Below are 15,185 nucleotides of genomic sequence, written 5' to 3' on the forward strand. Positions count from 1 at the left end.
GATCAGCATGCTAAAGGATCTGAAGAAAAGTCCAGAACTACATCAGGAAAAAGAAATATCAGTGGAGCTACCAAGACCTCATCCCTTCCTGCCAGTGTGCGTCCCTCCTACCAACACATATCAGATTGTTTATTTTGACTTTATGGATTTCTGTATTGTATTGTTCAGCAGTGTAGCTGTTATTGACCTTTTGTTGTAAACTCATGGCCATGGGTAAAAATATTTGTTTTCTTCATGTACCTTTAATTTTGAAATGTGTTGCTAAAGGCTGGCTGGTTCAAAAAAGAAAAAGGGGGGAATTGTAGGCACAGACATAGCTTGGACCAGCCAGCTTGAATAAAGATGGTAGGGATAAGTTAATGCAGCTGGCATGCTACTTCAGAAACAGGTGCTGCAAGTTAATCAATTGGGCCCTGGGTGATCTCATGGGCAGAAGCAGCATATAAGGAGGCAGCTAGCAAAGGAAGGGTGGCTTCGAGTCAGCTCTGGTGGTTGTACTACGTTGCCCTTGTACGTCTCTGCACGTGCATTACTTAGACCCTCTACGTCTTTGAGTGATTATTGCCTTCACAACAACAATACACTGCCATAAGGCTTTCTCCCTTGGCCACTTCTCAGGGCCTTTGGCACAACAGCTAAGTGAGTACTGGCACCTTTAAACGCTTTTAACTCTTTGTCTGCAATTCTCTCATCATTCAACATCCACATTATGCTTGCATAAAACAGCAAGTGAGGATAGGAATTTGAGGTCTATGAATGAGAAATCTCTCAAGTCTGGTACCAAAGGGACACCCCAGAGACAGCAACGAGGTCTAGAAAGCGGATGCTCACGGGGGCAGGGACGGGGTTTCTGACAGGCTGCTCAGACAAACTCCCCTTCCCATTTTACACAAATGATGGGTGATCAAAAAAACGGACGGCGTGCTGCAGGGGAGGGGCAAGACCAAACTGTTCCATCCACACAAGGCTTCTAAATACAGCTCTTTGAGCCAAACAATGTCTGCATTCGTGTTTACCTCACGCCACCGATGGGCTACGGTTCACTTCCAGCACGGGTTTGTAACATCATTTCCTGCTGCCCCAGAAGAGTCAGTTGCGTATTTCATTTATTACAGCAGCAATTACTCAGCGGTGTCCAAGGTGCTGTTGTATTTCCATAGTTTAGGAGAAGTGCATCTGAATTGTTTCTCTCAAAAGCAAATTAGCAGACCATGCCAAAGAAGAGGAAACGACCCCATTGAGAGACAAGCAATGAGCAGGTCAGTGCTCAGCGCTCTGGCCGGGACCCGGCCTGGGCCTTTGGGGGCACCCTGTGAACGGCACATGCAACACCAAATATCTCAGAGCACTGAGACACCTCCCTGCACAGACATTGGCAGGTAGCAGTCTACAGCTGCCAAACTAAAAGAACTTTTGAAGTTGGAATTGAATCGGTGTTAGATTTTGTCTTCTGAAAGAGAGGAACGTGAATACTGGCGAAAGCAGCACATGTCGGGGAGGGGAGCTGCTGGGAGGAACAGGGTGGACACAGGAAGCAAACCACGGGAACCCTGTCATGGCTTGGGCTTCTTAACTCCTCGAGAGCTCTAGAGCTCGGTTGCTGAGACTCTCCCCAGTGGCAGGGCCCAAGGCCAGTGCCTGGGTCAGCACCTGCCCTGTAACTGCGTGGGGCTGTTCCCACAGGGCCGGCGCATGGTGCGGGAGGACTGGGCAGCCTGACCCCGCTGCAACTTCCCTGCCCTCTGCTCTGAGTTCAAGAAGTAAGTTATCTTTTTTCTCTAGCGCAGGACTGCAGGGGTTGTTCATCTTTTAGCAGCAAACTGTTGCATTTGGTACTAATGAAGTGGAACAGAGGTGGGGGGTGGACGAGGAATCCCCTAGAACTGGTACCTTCATCTACCATCCTCACAGAACACAGCTTCCCAGGGGACCCAAAGCTGTGCTGCTGCCCTCAGGCACCACCACAGGCCTCCAGGAGCAGGAGTGGAAAGGGATGGGGTTTGCCCAAGGCCTCCATGTCCTCTGGGGAGAGGGAACACAGGCGCAGCAGCAAGCACCAGCGCACAGGCAGCGCAGTGCAGGGCACAGGCTGAGGCAGCACTCGGCTCCCAGCCCCTGTTGCCTTCCGGAGGAGGAGGGGAGTGGAGGGCTCTGCTCAGATATTGGCACCTGCAAAGCTGCAGAAACATCACATTCCAACCTGGGCTCTGCTGTGGACGTTTCAATGGCCAAATTTTCTTCATGCCCCTGCAGCAGCCTTTCTGGTGCCATGTTGGTTCTCTGAGAACAGGCAGTAGCATGAGGCACAGGATCTGTTTCCAGCCATGCAGTGGTCGCTTCCACCACGGTGAGCACTTAGTGCTCGCCTCAGCGTGTGGGAGCGTGCTAGAGTCCATCTGCCAGGCCTCTCTGCACTGGTATTTGAGCCATTGTCCTTCAGAGCACAGAGACTTCAACCGCTTGGCTTGTTTGAGGGCAGCATGTCTCACATCCATGGACAACCTGTGCAACAGCCCATCTAGAGTTGCATCTCTTCCTTGGTGGCCTGAGGCATCGTGGGCCCCCCGAGCTACAAACATTCACATTTCCATTGCCAGTCCCAACACACCTGGGCCACTGCCATCCTGGCTCCTGTTTGTGCTGATGTTCTTCAGGGGCCTGGTTCCTGGGTACGTGGCATCTCGGTGGCACGCCATCACAGCCAGCTTCTCCAGGTGGGCAGCGATGCCTGGCCTCAATGAGGCAGCCCAGATGGGGTGGCCCTGGCATTGCCAGTTGTTCTGTCTCCATTGTTGCAGCCACCCCACAGAGCATTTGCCACCAGCCACGAGTCACTACAAAGTACTGGCCATTTTTCTCATTGGGGGATGTCTAAAGCCAGCTGGGAGGCTCCCACCTCTGTCAACTGACTCCAATGCCCCTCTCCTTCTGCAGCTTGTGCCACGTGTCACAGGGGACGCCCCACAGCCACCTTCCAGCTCCGATGCTGTCCCACAGCACAACAGGAGCCATCGGTGAGCAACACACTTTGCTTCTCATCTGCTGAGAGCTTAGTACATGGTGGGGCCTCTTCAGCATCTGCCAGCTCCTTCTCAGGCAGTAGTCCAGAGCTCTTGCCCTCTGGCCAGTTGGTGATCACGTGCAGGATGCTGGGGTGACTGCGGTTTCCTACAGGAGCTCACTGAGTGCTCAACACAACCCCCTCACTCCATGTGGCGTCAGTCGCCTGATGTGTGGAGGAGACCCTCCCTTTGGACACCCAGCCCAGCACTGGCAGTTGGGTGCTGAGAACAGTCCTGCTTCCATGCCAGTTCCTTCTGAGGCAGCTCAAACTCCTTCATCTGCTGCCAGTCTCCCCTTCTTGGTGGGAGTGCACCGGGCCTCAGATCCTCTGCATCCCTGACTCAAGAACCCCAGGGCTCAGCCTCCAGCCTCCCCACGTGCTTCTAGCCAGAGGCTCCAGGTAGGGCCATTCTCTCCAGCTGCAGTGCAGAGCACGTCTGTCACATCTGGTCCTGTTCAGACTGGCCCAAGGGACACCACCTGAGCAGCCTCTCGTTTAATTTGTTGAAAGCCTTGTCGTTGTTCAGAGCCCCATTGGACATCATTTTTCTTCCAGGTGACTCGATAGAGAGGATTTACAGCAGTTGGGAATGTGCAGCCTCCAAAAGCCCACAATGCCTAAGAAAGCTTGGGTTTCTTTGTCACCAATTGGTGGAGACGTGGCTGCATTTTTGCTGGTGTGAGATGTGCTGACCACCATCCTCGTGACCGAGCTGATGTGTGATAGGATGATTTTGTCAGACTCTCCAGGTAGAACTCCTCATTCTCTAAGAAACCATGGTCCTGAGAAGAAAGGGATGATGGGACAGATATCAGAGTGCAACACAAACGGAGTCACAGCCCAGGGTGTCACTGGGTGAGGAAAGTACCCCGAATCCTACAGAAGCAGCCTGAAAGAGCACCCCAGCCTGGGGAAGGCCCCAGCAGGGAAGCAGGGGGCTGAAGGGAGGGGACTGGCACATCACAAAGCCAGAGTCCAGCAGAGATGGCTTCTCCCAGTCAGCGATGGTGTGAGGAGAGGGATGAACCATCAGGTCCTGCATGTTATTAATGAACCTGAGACAAGCTGTGAAGGTTCACCCCCCCTTGCTTCTGGCATCACTCTTCTAGGTGTGACAGGTCCTCTAGGTCCTCTTCTGGAAGCCCACCCAGCCCAACAGCTCAGTAATGGTCTGAGGAGACACCCCACGCTGTGGCTGTTGGCCTCAAAGCGCGCTTTAGCCAGCCTTGTTCCCATCCAGCTGGTTCCAAGCCCCTTCTCCAGCCCCAGCCTCCTCCCCCTCACCTGCTGGGCCCTGAACTTCAGCAGCAGCAGCGTGGCGTCAATGAGCTCGGTGCCGCTGGCTGTGGCCAGGGTGTCCCTGCCAGCCCCAGGGCTGTGCTGAGGGAGCACCCTGACAGGAGCTGGAGGCTCTGCAACAAGACCCCAGCTCTGTGGTGCCGCTGTCGTCAGGGGAACTGCAGACAGAGACAACAGCATTCCTTTTCCAGCTGCCTGCATGTCCCCACAGCAAGGTCCTCCCCAACCACCCACTGCAAACGGGCTTTAATCCAGCTGCCTCTCCCCTTCTGCCCCCTCTATACCCTCCTGGCACTGCCCTGCCTTCAGAGGACAAGGGGACAACTCACAGCTGAGGTTTATCATCAGGGCAACTAACTCAGCCCTCAGCAACATGCCAAGCCTCCTGAAAAGTGGAATACAAGTGCAGCTCTCCGCCCAGCATGTCCCTTCCCATTGGCAACAGGCAGAAAGCCTTACACAGTGTGCTGGAGAGGCCGTTCACTGGGGCACCGAGGTCCTGGTCTGCAGTCAGCAGCATCATGGGCTTGTTGGGCAGCTCCTCACATCGCTCTTCTAGCTGTCTCCTCTTCAGAGCTGTGCTCAGCCACTCCTGCCCCATCCCCAGGAGAAAGAGAGAGAGAAGCAAAGGTTGAGGCCCTCAACACGGTGGCTTCAGGCCAAGAAGGAAAGGCGAGGGGGTATACCTCCTGCAGGTGCTGTTCCTGCTGCCTCAGCTGCTTCAAGCGCTGCTGCATGGCCTGCAGCCTCCTTGGGTGCTCACACTCCCCCCTGCAAGCCTTCTGCAGCACTCGCTGCCCCCTCTTGTCCTTCTGGGATGAGAACTGCAAGGTACAGAGGCTGGGGAGGCTGGGGACAGGGTCCCTTGCTGCTATGGGGCAGGGCTCCTTTCTGCATCCCCTCATTCCCCTTCCAGGACAGCACTAGGACTCCTCCTGGCTTGGGGAGGGCTGTGACCCCTCCCAGCTCTGCTGCCAGACTCAGGCAGATGCTGTGCTCACCTTGGCCCTGCTCTGCACCTTCTACTCCTGCTGCCAGATGTGCTGCGCAGCCACCTTCACCCTCTCCTTCTCCAGCCTCAGCTTCTGCCAGGCCTTATCCTGCAGCTCTCTGGCCTTCACCAGCTGCTCCTCCTTGGCTTTCAGCTCTGCCAGCTCCTGGGATGGGTACGGGGGAAACCAATGCACTACCTGCCCTGTCCTGTTCACTCTTGTGAGTCTTTCCCAAGTGATGGGAGAGATCTACCCCGTTGAGCTTCTCGTGTGTGCCAGTGTGGGGTGCAGAGCAACACCTCCAGATACTTAAGCAGTGCCCTCATCCATCACCCCTTGGGGACCAGGGCTGGCAGAGCTGGGATTGTACACACACACACTCCCTTCCCTGGGAAGGACAGAGCCCCTCAATCACGTTGCACACCCTCAAACATGCTCAAAGCAAAACAATTTGTCAGCAGTGGAAATACTCAGGCTGAATGCTTCTTTTCCACTGTGGCAGCTCTGCCACCTTGTCTGTGCCACAGATCCCCTCTGGACAGCCCTAGGAGGGAGCAGAGCTGGCTCTGGCCACGTCCCCATGGCAGGGGGATGTGGAGGAATGGTTAAGGGAGCATGGACATGGATCCCGGAGTATAATGTTAGGCCTGATGGGGCAAGGCAATCTGAGCTCTAGTTGTATGAATTTAATGCACAATCAAGACCAGAGTCAGAGCCATGGTTAAAGCAGTTGCTGTCACGTAGTCAGCGCAGACAGCAGGCCGCTTTCTGCTCCCTCAAGGTCGGGCTGTTTTCAGCTAAGGAGCTAACAGCTCAAGGTGGAAAACAACTTCGGAGAAAAACAAGATGGGAAACTGTGAGGGAGCTTGCTTATGGCAGAAACCGCAAGTAGGATGAACATGAGAATGTAATCTATTAGCTGCTGTTGCTGAGCTAGCTTTGAAGCTGCTGGATATATAAGTTAGAGCCTGCTTTTAATAAAGAGGAGGTTTCTGCTATCACTCACATTGAGTAGGACTGATTTCTTCCCACCCAGCTGAGAATCGGACCCTCTTTTGATTGCCACATGAAGTAGGCTTGGAGCTGGTTGTTCAGGCTTCGAGCCTGGTTTTCAGGCCAAGAGCTGAAAACTTTGTGGCAGGGGGAGGCTTTGCTTACACCCACTGTGGGGGTTTCCTCTCATGACGGAGGTGGCTGTGCCTGGTCTGGCTGCCCCAACTCCTCCCAGGCAGAGGGGAGAGACAGAGGAACCCACACTTCTGTCAGCATCTAAAGCAGGCTGGTGGAGGCTGCTCCTGGGGCAGCCTGATTCTCACCACCCCAAGGGACATCTCTGTCTGAAACACCTGAAGGAGCGTAGAGCCTGCCCCGTGGGCATGGGAAGGGGCTGCGCTGCAGTACTTTGGCCAGGCTGCTGACGGTGCCCTCTCCCTGGGAGCCCATGTGCCCGTGTCCAGTTCCATCCTCACCCTGCTCTGCTGCTGCTGGGCACGAAGTTCAGCCCACTCAGTCGCCAGCTTCTGGTACTCCTCTGAGCACTTCTGCACCACCAACTGCTGCTCCGCCAGAAAAGTGCTCTGCAGAATGTCACAAGAGAGGGAGAGGCAAAGCACTGAGTCCCCTTTGCTGATGGATTTTTCTCCTTCAGCCCACCTCTGCCACCAAATATCAGGCAACACCCAGAAGCTGGTTCAAGCCCCCAGTGCTTGGGGTGAGCCCTGCTTGGAGAGCTCAGCCCCAAGCTTCCAGCTGCCAGGGGACCGCTCTGATTGTGAGTCACTGCGCCTGGGGGTGGGATTGAGGGAGCAAAGTGCTGCAGCCCAGAACCCGGCTCCTTCCTCCACCACACAGCGCACTGCAGCCCTGCTCACACTCGGGGCACACGTGAACAGCACCTGGAGCTGTCTGTCCCACCTCACCTTGGCCCTCTCCAGCTCTGCTCGCTCCTTGGAGAGCTGCTGGCTCAGGACTTGCTGCCGCTCCTCCAGCGAGCGCTGCAGAGATCCCACTTGGCACTGCTCCGCCAGCGCCCTGCAGCACTCCTGGGTTTGGACAGGGAGGAGAGACAGGGGCTGTTCCAGGCTCCTGGGACAACACATACCTATCCCAAACCCAGACAGGAAGGCTGACTCGGGCAAAAGAGACAGCCTGGGCTCACCTGCTCCAGCTGCTGAGACTGCTCGCTCAGCCTGGCCTCCACTTTAGCAATCACGTCCTGGTGTCGTCTCTGTTCCTCCTCCATGTCCTTCTGCTGCTGCAACATCCTGTCTTGGAGCACTGCGCAGAGGGAGCAGCCGAGCCATGAGCAGCACGAGGTGGGAAGCCCTCTCTGCCCACACCATACTCACAGCAGAAAACCTGCATGCATTTGTGCTGCTCCCCTTCTGCACACCCCCAGGACCCCACTTCGTAACGGGGACACCCCGAGGTGTTCAGTGGCCGAGGCAGGCCAGGCTTTGCCAGCCTCGGCTCCCAGTCCCTGCCTGACTCAGGGCACCTTCTCCCCATTTGCTGGGTGCCTCCAGAGCCATTCCAGCACTGACAGATGGCTGACACCTGAGCTGCTGTGCCCACGTGGCCAGCTCCTGGGAGGTGCTGTGGTGCTTGGCCTCCACCTTGTGCCAGAGCTCGTGCAGATCACTGGAGAACTTCTCCATCCGCTCGATGACGCCGTTCAGAGACCTGCGGAGGAGAGCGAGGAGAAAGTCAACCCTGTGGCACACGCTTCACCTCACTGTGATGGAGGGGGAGATGTGGTGGGCCAAAGGCCAGGCAGTCCTGCCCTGCCCCTCTGTGGGTCACAGCAGAGCGGTGGGAAAAAAGAGCTGCTGCTTAGGAGAGTACTGACAGAGAGTAAAGTGCTCAGCAGCCCTGTGAGAGGCAGCAGGGGGAAGAGGGGATGGGCTCTGTTGCCACAGCCTGAGGCTGGTTCCGCGGGGAACACCACGGCCAGGGGGCTGGTACCTGGTGTGTGACGTGGCGCTGGTCACCGCATCCACCTCCTGATCCTTCAGCCGCTGCAGCCGCCGCAGCTGCTCGTCGTAGTCCTGGCGCAGCTCCTGGATGGATGTCCTGCGGGACACGGGTGAGGAGCCCACCACGGGCTGTCTCAAAGCCGTGCTCCCCGTGACAGGCACTGTGCAAGAGGCCTGGTCATGGAGCTGAGTGGTGCCAGGAGCTGAGCTGGCGTGGTGGGCTGTCACAGGGCACACCCCTGACACGCATCCACATTTGGCACGGACCACATGCAGGGCTTAAGGGCTTCTCTACCAAAACCTGGCTTCTCATTGACCCAAACTACATGGACACCAGTGGCTCACTGGACTGAGTAAAAAGGTAAAACATTCACTCTGAAATGGTACCTCCAGCCACATCTCCCTGTGCCAACCTACAAAGCAAATCCCCATTCCAAAAGCCACTGAGCCACCCACAGCCCAGTGCCTCTGGAGCCTCCTTTCACCGCAGCCCCAGGCTGTTCCCTGGTTCCTTTGCCAAGAGCAGGGCTACTAACCCCACGTGTGTGCTGCTCTCACCTCTGCAGCTCTTGCAGCCGCTTCACCTCCAGCGTGTGCTGCTGCTCCAGTGCTGCCAGCTGCTGCTGGTGCTGTGCCCGCAGCTCTGCCTGCGCCTGCTCCGCGTCCTGGCTCTGCGACAGCAGCTGAGCCCTCAGCTGCTCCAGCTCCTGCCGCAGCCTCTCCTCCTGCCGCCCGTGGCTCTCCTCCAACACCTTCATTTGCCGCCTGCTCATAGAGGTCACACCAAGGGAGAAGTGTTGCTCTCGTGGCAATACCTGGAGCTCTCCACCCAAAGTGCACGTGAGGATTCGGTGTTGCTGATTCAGATCAGTGTTGCTGTGCACATGGGAAACATTTGGCCTCTCCACAGTCAGAGCCTCAAACCCTCCTGTTGCTGCTCAGTGCATTGCACTGGCTGGGGACATGCTGGCAAAGAGTTCCTCCAAACCTGTTCCTCCTCCTCACCACCCACCAGACAGTGTTGGTCAGAGTGGACTCCAACCTTGGTTGTTCACCTGTGGGGCTGCTCTCTGTCCCCACCAGGTCCACCCCGACGTGCCTCTGTGCCTGTCCACCCCAAGGATGGACTGGGGAAGCAGCCCAGCCCTCCCTACCTCAGAGGAGATGGCTGCAGGCAAGGATCTGACAGAGGAGGGGAGCACAGGCAAGAGCCTGGTACCTGTAGGAGCTCTCCAGAAGATCCAGGTTCTTCTGGTGCTGCTGCTGGAGACTCTCCAGCAACAGCCTCTGCTGCGTCCGCTCCACCTCCAGCATCTGGACCTGCCGGGCACCCAGGGAGAAGGTCCTTGTGCTGCTCCAGGGACACAGCTCCCACAGCAGCACTCACTCAGTGGCCATGGCTACCTCTGGACAGAGAGGTTTCTCCTCTCTCCCCTGTCACTCTGATGCCATTGGAGTGGACATGAGCCCTTCTCCTCCCGCTGTGTCACCCGTGGCCCCCTTCCAGCAGGTGACGGGGCTCACCTGGCTCTCCAGCTCTGCCACACGGGCCTGGGCGCTGACCAGAGCTGCCCGGCAGCCTGATGCATCCTCACAGAGCTGGGCAGTGCCATGCCCCGGCCTCCTCTCATGCAGCAAGCCCAGGCCTGAGGACTCTGCCTGTGGGGATGGAGAGGGAAGATCAAGTCCCTTCAGGATCTGTGGCTTTGGGGGGTGGCCATCAGCCCACACAGGAAGGCCTGTGTCTCACCTGCAGCTGTGGGGCAGCCTGGAGACGTGTCCTGGGCGTGGGAACCTGCAGAGACACAGGGCGGCTCTCAGGCAGGTCAAGTCCTGAGGGAACATTCTTCCTAGCCTGGGAGTGGTAATTCATACCCAGCTTACTGAGGCCCTTCCTCTACCCTTCCCCAGCCCAACCCTGTTGCTGGCCTGGCTCCCTTCTGATGCTCAGCAGCCCCTATCCCAGACAAAATGATGTTGGGCTCCTCTTGCTGTGGGGGTAGATTCAAGGGGAAGGCCGGCAGCTCTCGGGGAGACAGCAGCTGTCCTGCCACGAAGGCAGGGCAAGGAGGCCCAGGCAGTTGTGAAAAACGGGCTTCAAAGACAAAGCAAGAGCTGCCCTCTCTGCCAAAGGCTCCTGATGGCCCTCCAGTGCTCTAGAAACCATCTCCGATTATCCTCACTACCATGCTGAGGAAAATCCACTGAAGCCAATTCCTCTATCAACTGCAATCTCTGCTGTTAATATGACGTATATGTGCCTGGAGAAGTCTGTACATGCTGCTCAGGCAATGCAGCAGTGTCAACGGCTGTGATTTACAAAGCATCCACAGCACACGTGCTTTGGCCTGATAAATACAACTTGTGGTATCTCAGAGCTCTCCCAACACTTTCCCTCCATGAACCCAAGCTCCCACAGATGCACAGAGCTGGATGACGAGGAGTTGGCAGCAGAGGGCCATCAGCACAAGCCTGATCCTGCACCTCACAGGGCCACAGGCCCAGCAGACCTACCTGAGCAAGTGGGACAGGGCCCTGCACCTCCTGCTCTCCTGGCAATAAGGCTGTAGAGGCTGAAAATGGAACAAGTCTGCCATTCAGACATGGCAACAACAATCATCCCCTCCCAGAAGGACGAAGGTCTGGCTCTCCTGGGCAGAGTGAGAAGGGTCCTGCTCTGCTCTGGTGGGTGGTGATGGGGACAGAGGGTCAGGCAGGCCTGTCCATTCCTGCACCCCCACAATGCTGGCACTCTGCCCTGCACAGAAAGGCTGAGGGCAAAGCATGGCTCCTCCATTTCCATCACCTAGGGAGGAGGCTGAATCCTAAAAGAGTTGCTTTCAGTAGGCTCTGAACTGGTGCACAGCTTCAGCCCAGACACAGCACTAGTGGGACCAGCACGTGGGCAGGAAGAGGGAAGAGGGAAGACAGAAAGGACAGCATGAACTCATGCCCACCAAGAGAAAATAAGTCTTTTGCAGCCCTCTGAAAGCCCAAAGACAGCCCTGCAGAGTTCAGTGTGCCCCAGCACCGTGTCTCCACCACACCACAAAAGGGGGATGGTGGGATCCTGCAGCGTGGCAACCTGCTCCCACACCGGCTGCTCAAAGCCTGGGCAGCAACTCCATGGCCAAGGGTAATGCTGTGCCTCCTGATTTGTTCTTGTTTTGCAGGGCAGGGGGAGCCTCTCTGCATCCTGCTGCCCAAGCTGCACAATCCCAGGAAACGCACCCAGAGCGCTGGTGTCTCCGGAGGGATCCTCCTTCTCAGCCTCCGACGTCTGAGCTGAGGCTCCTTTCGTGGTGCTGAGCCAGGGCACCGGCTGCCTGCAGGGGCAGAGACACAAGTGATGCACAGCAGGGAGAGGCACACAGATATTGCTCTGCTTGCTATTGAAGTTGAAAGCTTGGCTTTCCCAGTGCTCCAACGGACAAGAACCCAACCCACCTGCCGAGCTGCCCTCCCTCCTAGCCACAGAGGTCTCAGGCCCAAAGGGATCGCTGCTGGTTCCCAGCCCCCCCCACTCCCCCACTGCACACACGCAGCTGCTTTCTGCAGGACATCTGTCCCACGGAGGGTGCCCGAGAGCTGACACAGGCCTTACCCAGAGCTGTCTGCACTGGCTGTGTCCTGCAGGGCAGCTGCCTGCTGTGGGGCTCCTGTGGAGGCGGCTGGATGGCTGCAGGCAGAAACACCAGATGTGGAAGAGCTCAGGGAAGGCAAGATCCTGTCCCCAACACCAATTCCTGCCTTGCAGCTGAAAGCCTCTGTCTCAAAACATCCATCACTGCTGTTCCTACTCATTTCATCCCCCCTCGGCCCGGACAGCAGCAGCCCCAGCTAACACAGCCCTGCACATCACACATGGCTCTCTGCAATTCCCTTCTGAGCCCCATTCCAACGGCACAAGGCTCAACCTGTGCCGGTGGAAACTCAGCAGGAGGAGGTGGTGTGTCTGGAACTAGGAGGAATGAAGGGGAATGCAGACAGCAACAAGGAACACAGTCTGTGCTGTGGGGCTGTGCTCATCCAGGACAGCTCTGCAAGACCTGGGACAGTGGGTGAGATTCTGGCCACAACAGCAAGGTGAGCCTGGAGGGCTGCAGGCTGGATCAAGTAGGAGAAAGCCCTGCGCTAATACTCCACCCCAAGACAAACTAGCGCTTACAACTGATGGCCTCAATCTGAGACAAGGCTTTGGGAGAGGTGCTGCTGGAGCAGCTACATGTGGAGCAAACGGGAGCAGCGTGGCCATCAACTGTGCCTTTACCTGGCAGCAGGACGGGGATGCAGCCTTTCCCCTGGGGCCTCCGAGGCCTCGGCATTCCTCTCCTGGGCCTTTGCCTGCGCTTGGGCTTTCTTGCGAGCCAAGGCAGCGATCAGTCAGTCCTCCTCCTCCAGCGGGGCCGCTTTAGCCGCTGCCTCCTCTGCAGCCGGGACGTGGCTGGCGGGGCCAGGCCGTGCGGCCGGGGCAGGGCTGGGGCGGCTCACGGCAGGGCTGCCCTTCGCTGCAGGCAGCGGCTCCCACTCACACCAATCCTCATCCTTCCAGCCCAGCCAGTCGGCTCCAGCCGCCCTGCCCCGCACCGTGCGCCTGCTGCCTGCAGGAGCAGCTCTGGGGTGCAGCTCTGCTTTCACTTGGCTGCTCATGTCGCTTGAAAACCTGCCACAAGGAGAAGCAGTTCCATCTGTGCCCGAGGGGCCCCGGGAACCCTGTCCCTGGGAGGGAGCTCTGCCTGCATGGGGACCCCAGGGACCCTGCCTGCCCTGTCGCAGGGGCAGATCTACAGACAGGGACAGGAAAGCACACGAGTGTACGGGCCTCTCAGACTTTCCCTGGGTGTTTTAGTCTACAGAGAAAGACAAATTCCCTCATTAGAATATCAAGCAGGTCTCACCTGGACTTCCCCAAAACATATTTAAGCCACAGGCAGCTTTCTCCTGAACAGCCCATGAGCAACACTGAAGCCCTCTTCCTACCCACACTGTCTGGGAAACAGCATATGAAACCAGGGGCACCACAGACATATTGGCAACTTCAGAAACACCAGCGGGCACAGCCTCTCCTGACTGACAGATGGCCAAGAGCCTCCAGCCCTTGGCATCACTTATGCCTCCAAACAGAGGTACCAGAGGTTGCTCTTATGGCCAGTGACACTTCCCTGCAACCGATCTCCCTCTCCTGCTCAGGGCCCCTCTGCAGCCTGCCAGCCTGGCTCCAAGGCACTCCAAACAAAGCTTCAGCTGAGTCTTCAAAACCACCCCACACTCCCCAAAGCAGTCTTGAGCTCCTGCAGTGGTTTGCATGGCAAACATCACACTGACATTAAGCTCTGCAAAATACCCTGAGAGGCAGCAAGTGCCACCCCCACTGCCCCATGAGTGCTGACCCAAGCAGAGCCCATGGGGCTCCCGCTCTGCCCAAAGCCTGGTGATCACCTGGGGGAGGAGGCAAGCAGAAGAGGAAGGAGGGATGAAAACGTCATCTCTTTGGGTCTGGAGCACCCATGGGATCCCAAATAAGTGGGACAACAGAACAACACAAGGAGGGAATGAACAATTCTAAAGACTGCAAAGGAGCAATGCTCAGTGTCACTGCTCATTGCCTGCAGCCTAATGCTCAGCCCAGTGCCCAGCCCCATGTCCAGCCCAGTGCCCAGCCCAGTGCTCACCTGATGCTGACTCGAGCTGAGACGGAGATCAGATGAGCCTCAGATGATCCTTGGCCTGGAGCTCAGATGGACCTCAACCCGGAGCTCAGAGGGAACTAAGCCTGGAGCTGAGCCCAGAGCTCAGGGGGAGCTCAGAGGGACCTCAGCCCAGATCTCAGACTGAGCTCAGACGGACCTCAGCCCGGAGCTCAGACGGACCTCAGCCCGGAGCTCAGCCCGGAACTCAGAGGGACCTCAGAGGGACCTCAGCCTGGAACTCAAAGGAAGCTCAGACAGACCTCAGCCCAGAGCTCAGAGGGGGCTCTGACAGACCTCAACCCGGAGCTCAGAGGGACCTTAGCCCGGAGCTCGAAGCTCAGAGGGAGCTCAGCCCGGAGCTCAGAGGGACCTCAGCCTGGAGCTCAGAGGGAGCTCAGCCCAGAGCTCAGAGGGACCTCAGCCTGGAGCTCAAAGGAAGCTCAGACAGACCTCAGCCCGGAGCTCAGAGGGAGCTCAGCCCGGAGCTCAGACGAAGTTCAGCAGAAGCTCAGCCGCAGCTCGCTGGGAGCTCAGACGAAGCTCGGCCGGGGCTCAGCCGCAGCTCGCCGGGAGCAGGGACGAAGCTCGGCCGGACTCACCCGCCGCTCGCCGCCACCGGCTCCAACGGCCGTTCCCGCGCGCCCGGGCGCCGGCGGGTGACGTCACCGCGACGCCGGGCGGGCTGGCTCCGCCCCCTTGCGGCGGCTGGGCCGAGTTAACCCCATCGCCGCCAAACCCAAGCCACGCTCCCACCTTTGTCCCGCACCAGCTGCATCTGCCCGCTTCACACACGCTGCTTACGCCCGCTTCCCTGCCACTGAGATCTAGACACACAGATACGCACAGACACCGTCCCCTCAGGCCGTGGCCAGCCCTCTGCCCTGGCTGCTGGGTTGATTTAGCCCATGGCTTCAGGGCTCCATCTGTCACAGCCGTCTCTCGGGTTTCTGCTCCGATGACATCAACCCACTGCTTCGGTTCCTCTGCCCTCAGCTCGCTGCGTCTCCTGCATCGGGTCACCCCTTTCTGAAGAGCGCACTCGGGGCAAAGGATGCCCAGAAACACACGAGGCAGAACAGCAGAGTCACGGGAACACCAAGGCAGGAGGCGCTTGTTGAATCGGAGCCACACGGCCACAGCTGGACACCCTCAGAGATCAATTGCT

At 57.7% G+C, this 15,185-nt stretch overlaps 1 protein-coding gene across 1 annotated transcript; it reads right to left on the reverse strand.

Annotated features, from left to right (window-relative positions):
* Nucleotides 1-350: 350 nt before the first annotated feature.
* LOC133626268 (fas-binding factor 1 homolog) lies at nucleotides 351-13,358 on the reverse strand. The gene is given in 19 exon segments (XM_062003915.1): nucleotides 351-3,846; nucleotides 4,349-4,521; nucleotides 4,823-4,955; nucleotides 5,050-5,187; nucleotides 5,365-5,520; nucleotides 6,825-6,932; nucleotides 7,275-7,397; nucleotides 7,514-7,632; nucleotides 7,910-8,037; nucleotides 8,320-8,427; nucleotides 8,889-9,095; nucleotides 9,550-9,650; nucleotides 9,855-9,989; nucleotides 10,081-10,125; nucleotides 10,845-10,903; nucleotides 11,562-11,656; nucleotides 11,935-12,009; nucleotides 12,601-12,689; nucleotides 13,311-13,358. Coding segments are annotated over 19 exon segments (2,205 nt in total). The 3' UTR covers nucleotides 351-3,681.
* Nucleotides 13,359-15,185: the final 1,827 nt, after the last annotated feature.

Source organism: Colius striatus, chromosome 10 (genome assembly GCF_028858725.1).
Source record: "Colius striatus isolate bColStr4 chromosome 10, bColStr4.1.hap1, whole genome shotgun sequence".
Classification (NCBI taxonomy): Eukaryota; Metazoa; Chordata; class Aves; order Coliiformes; family Coliidae; genus Colius; species Colius striatus.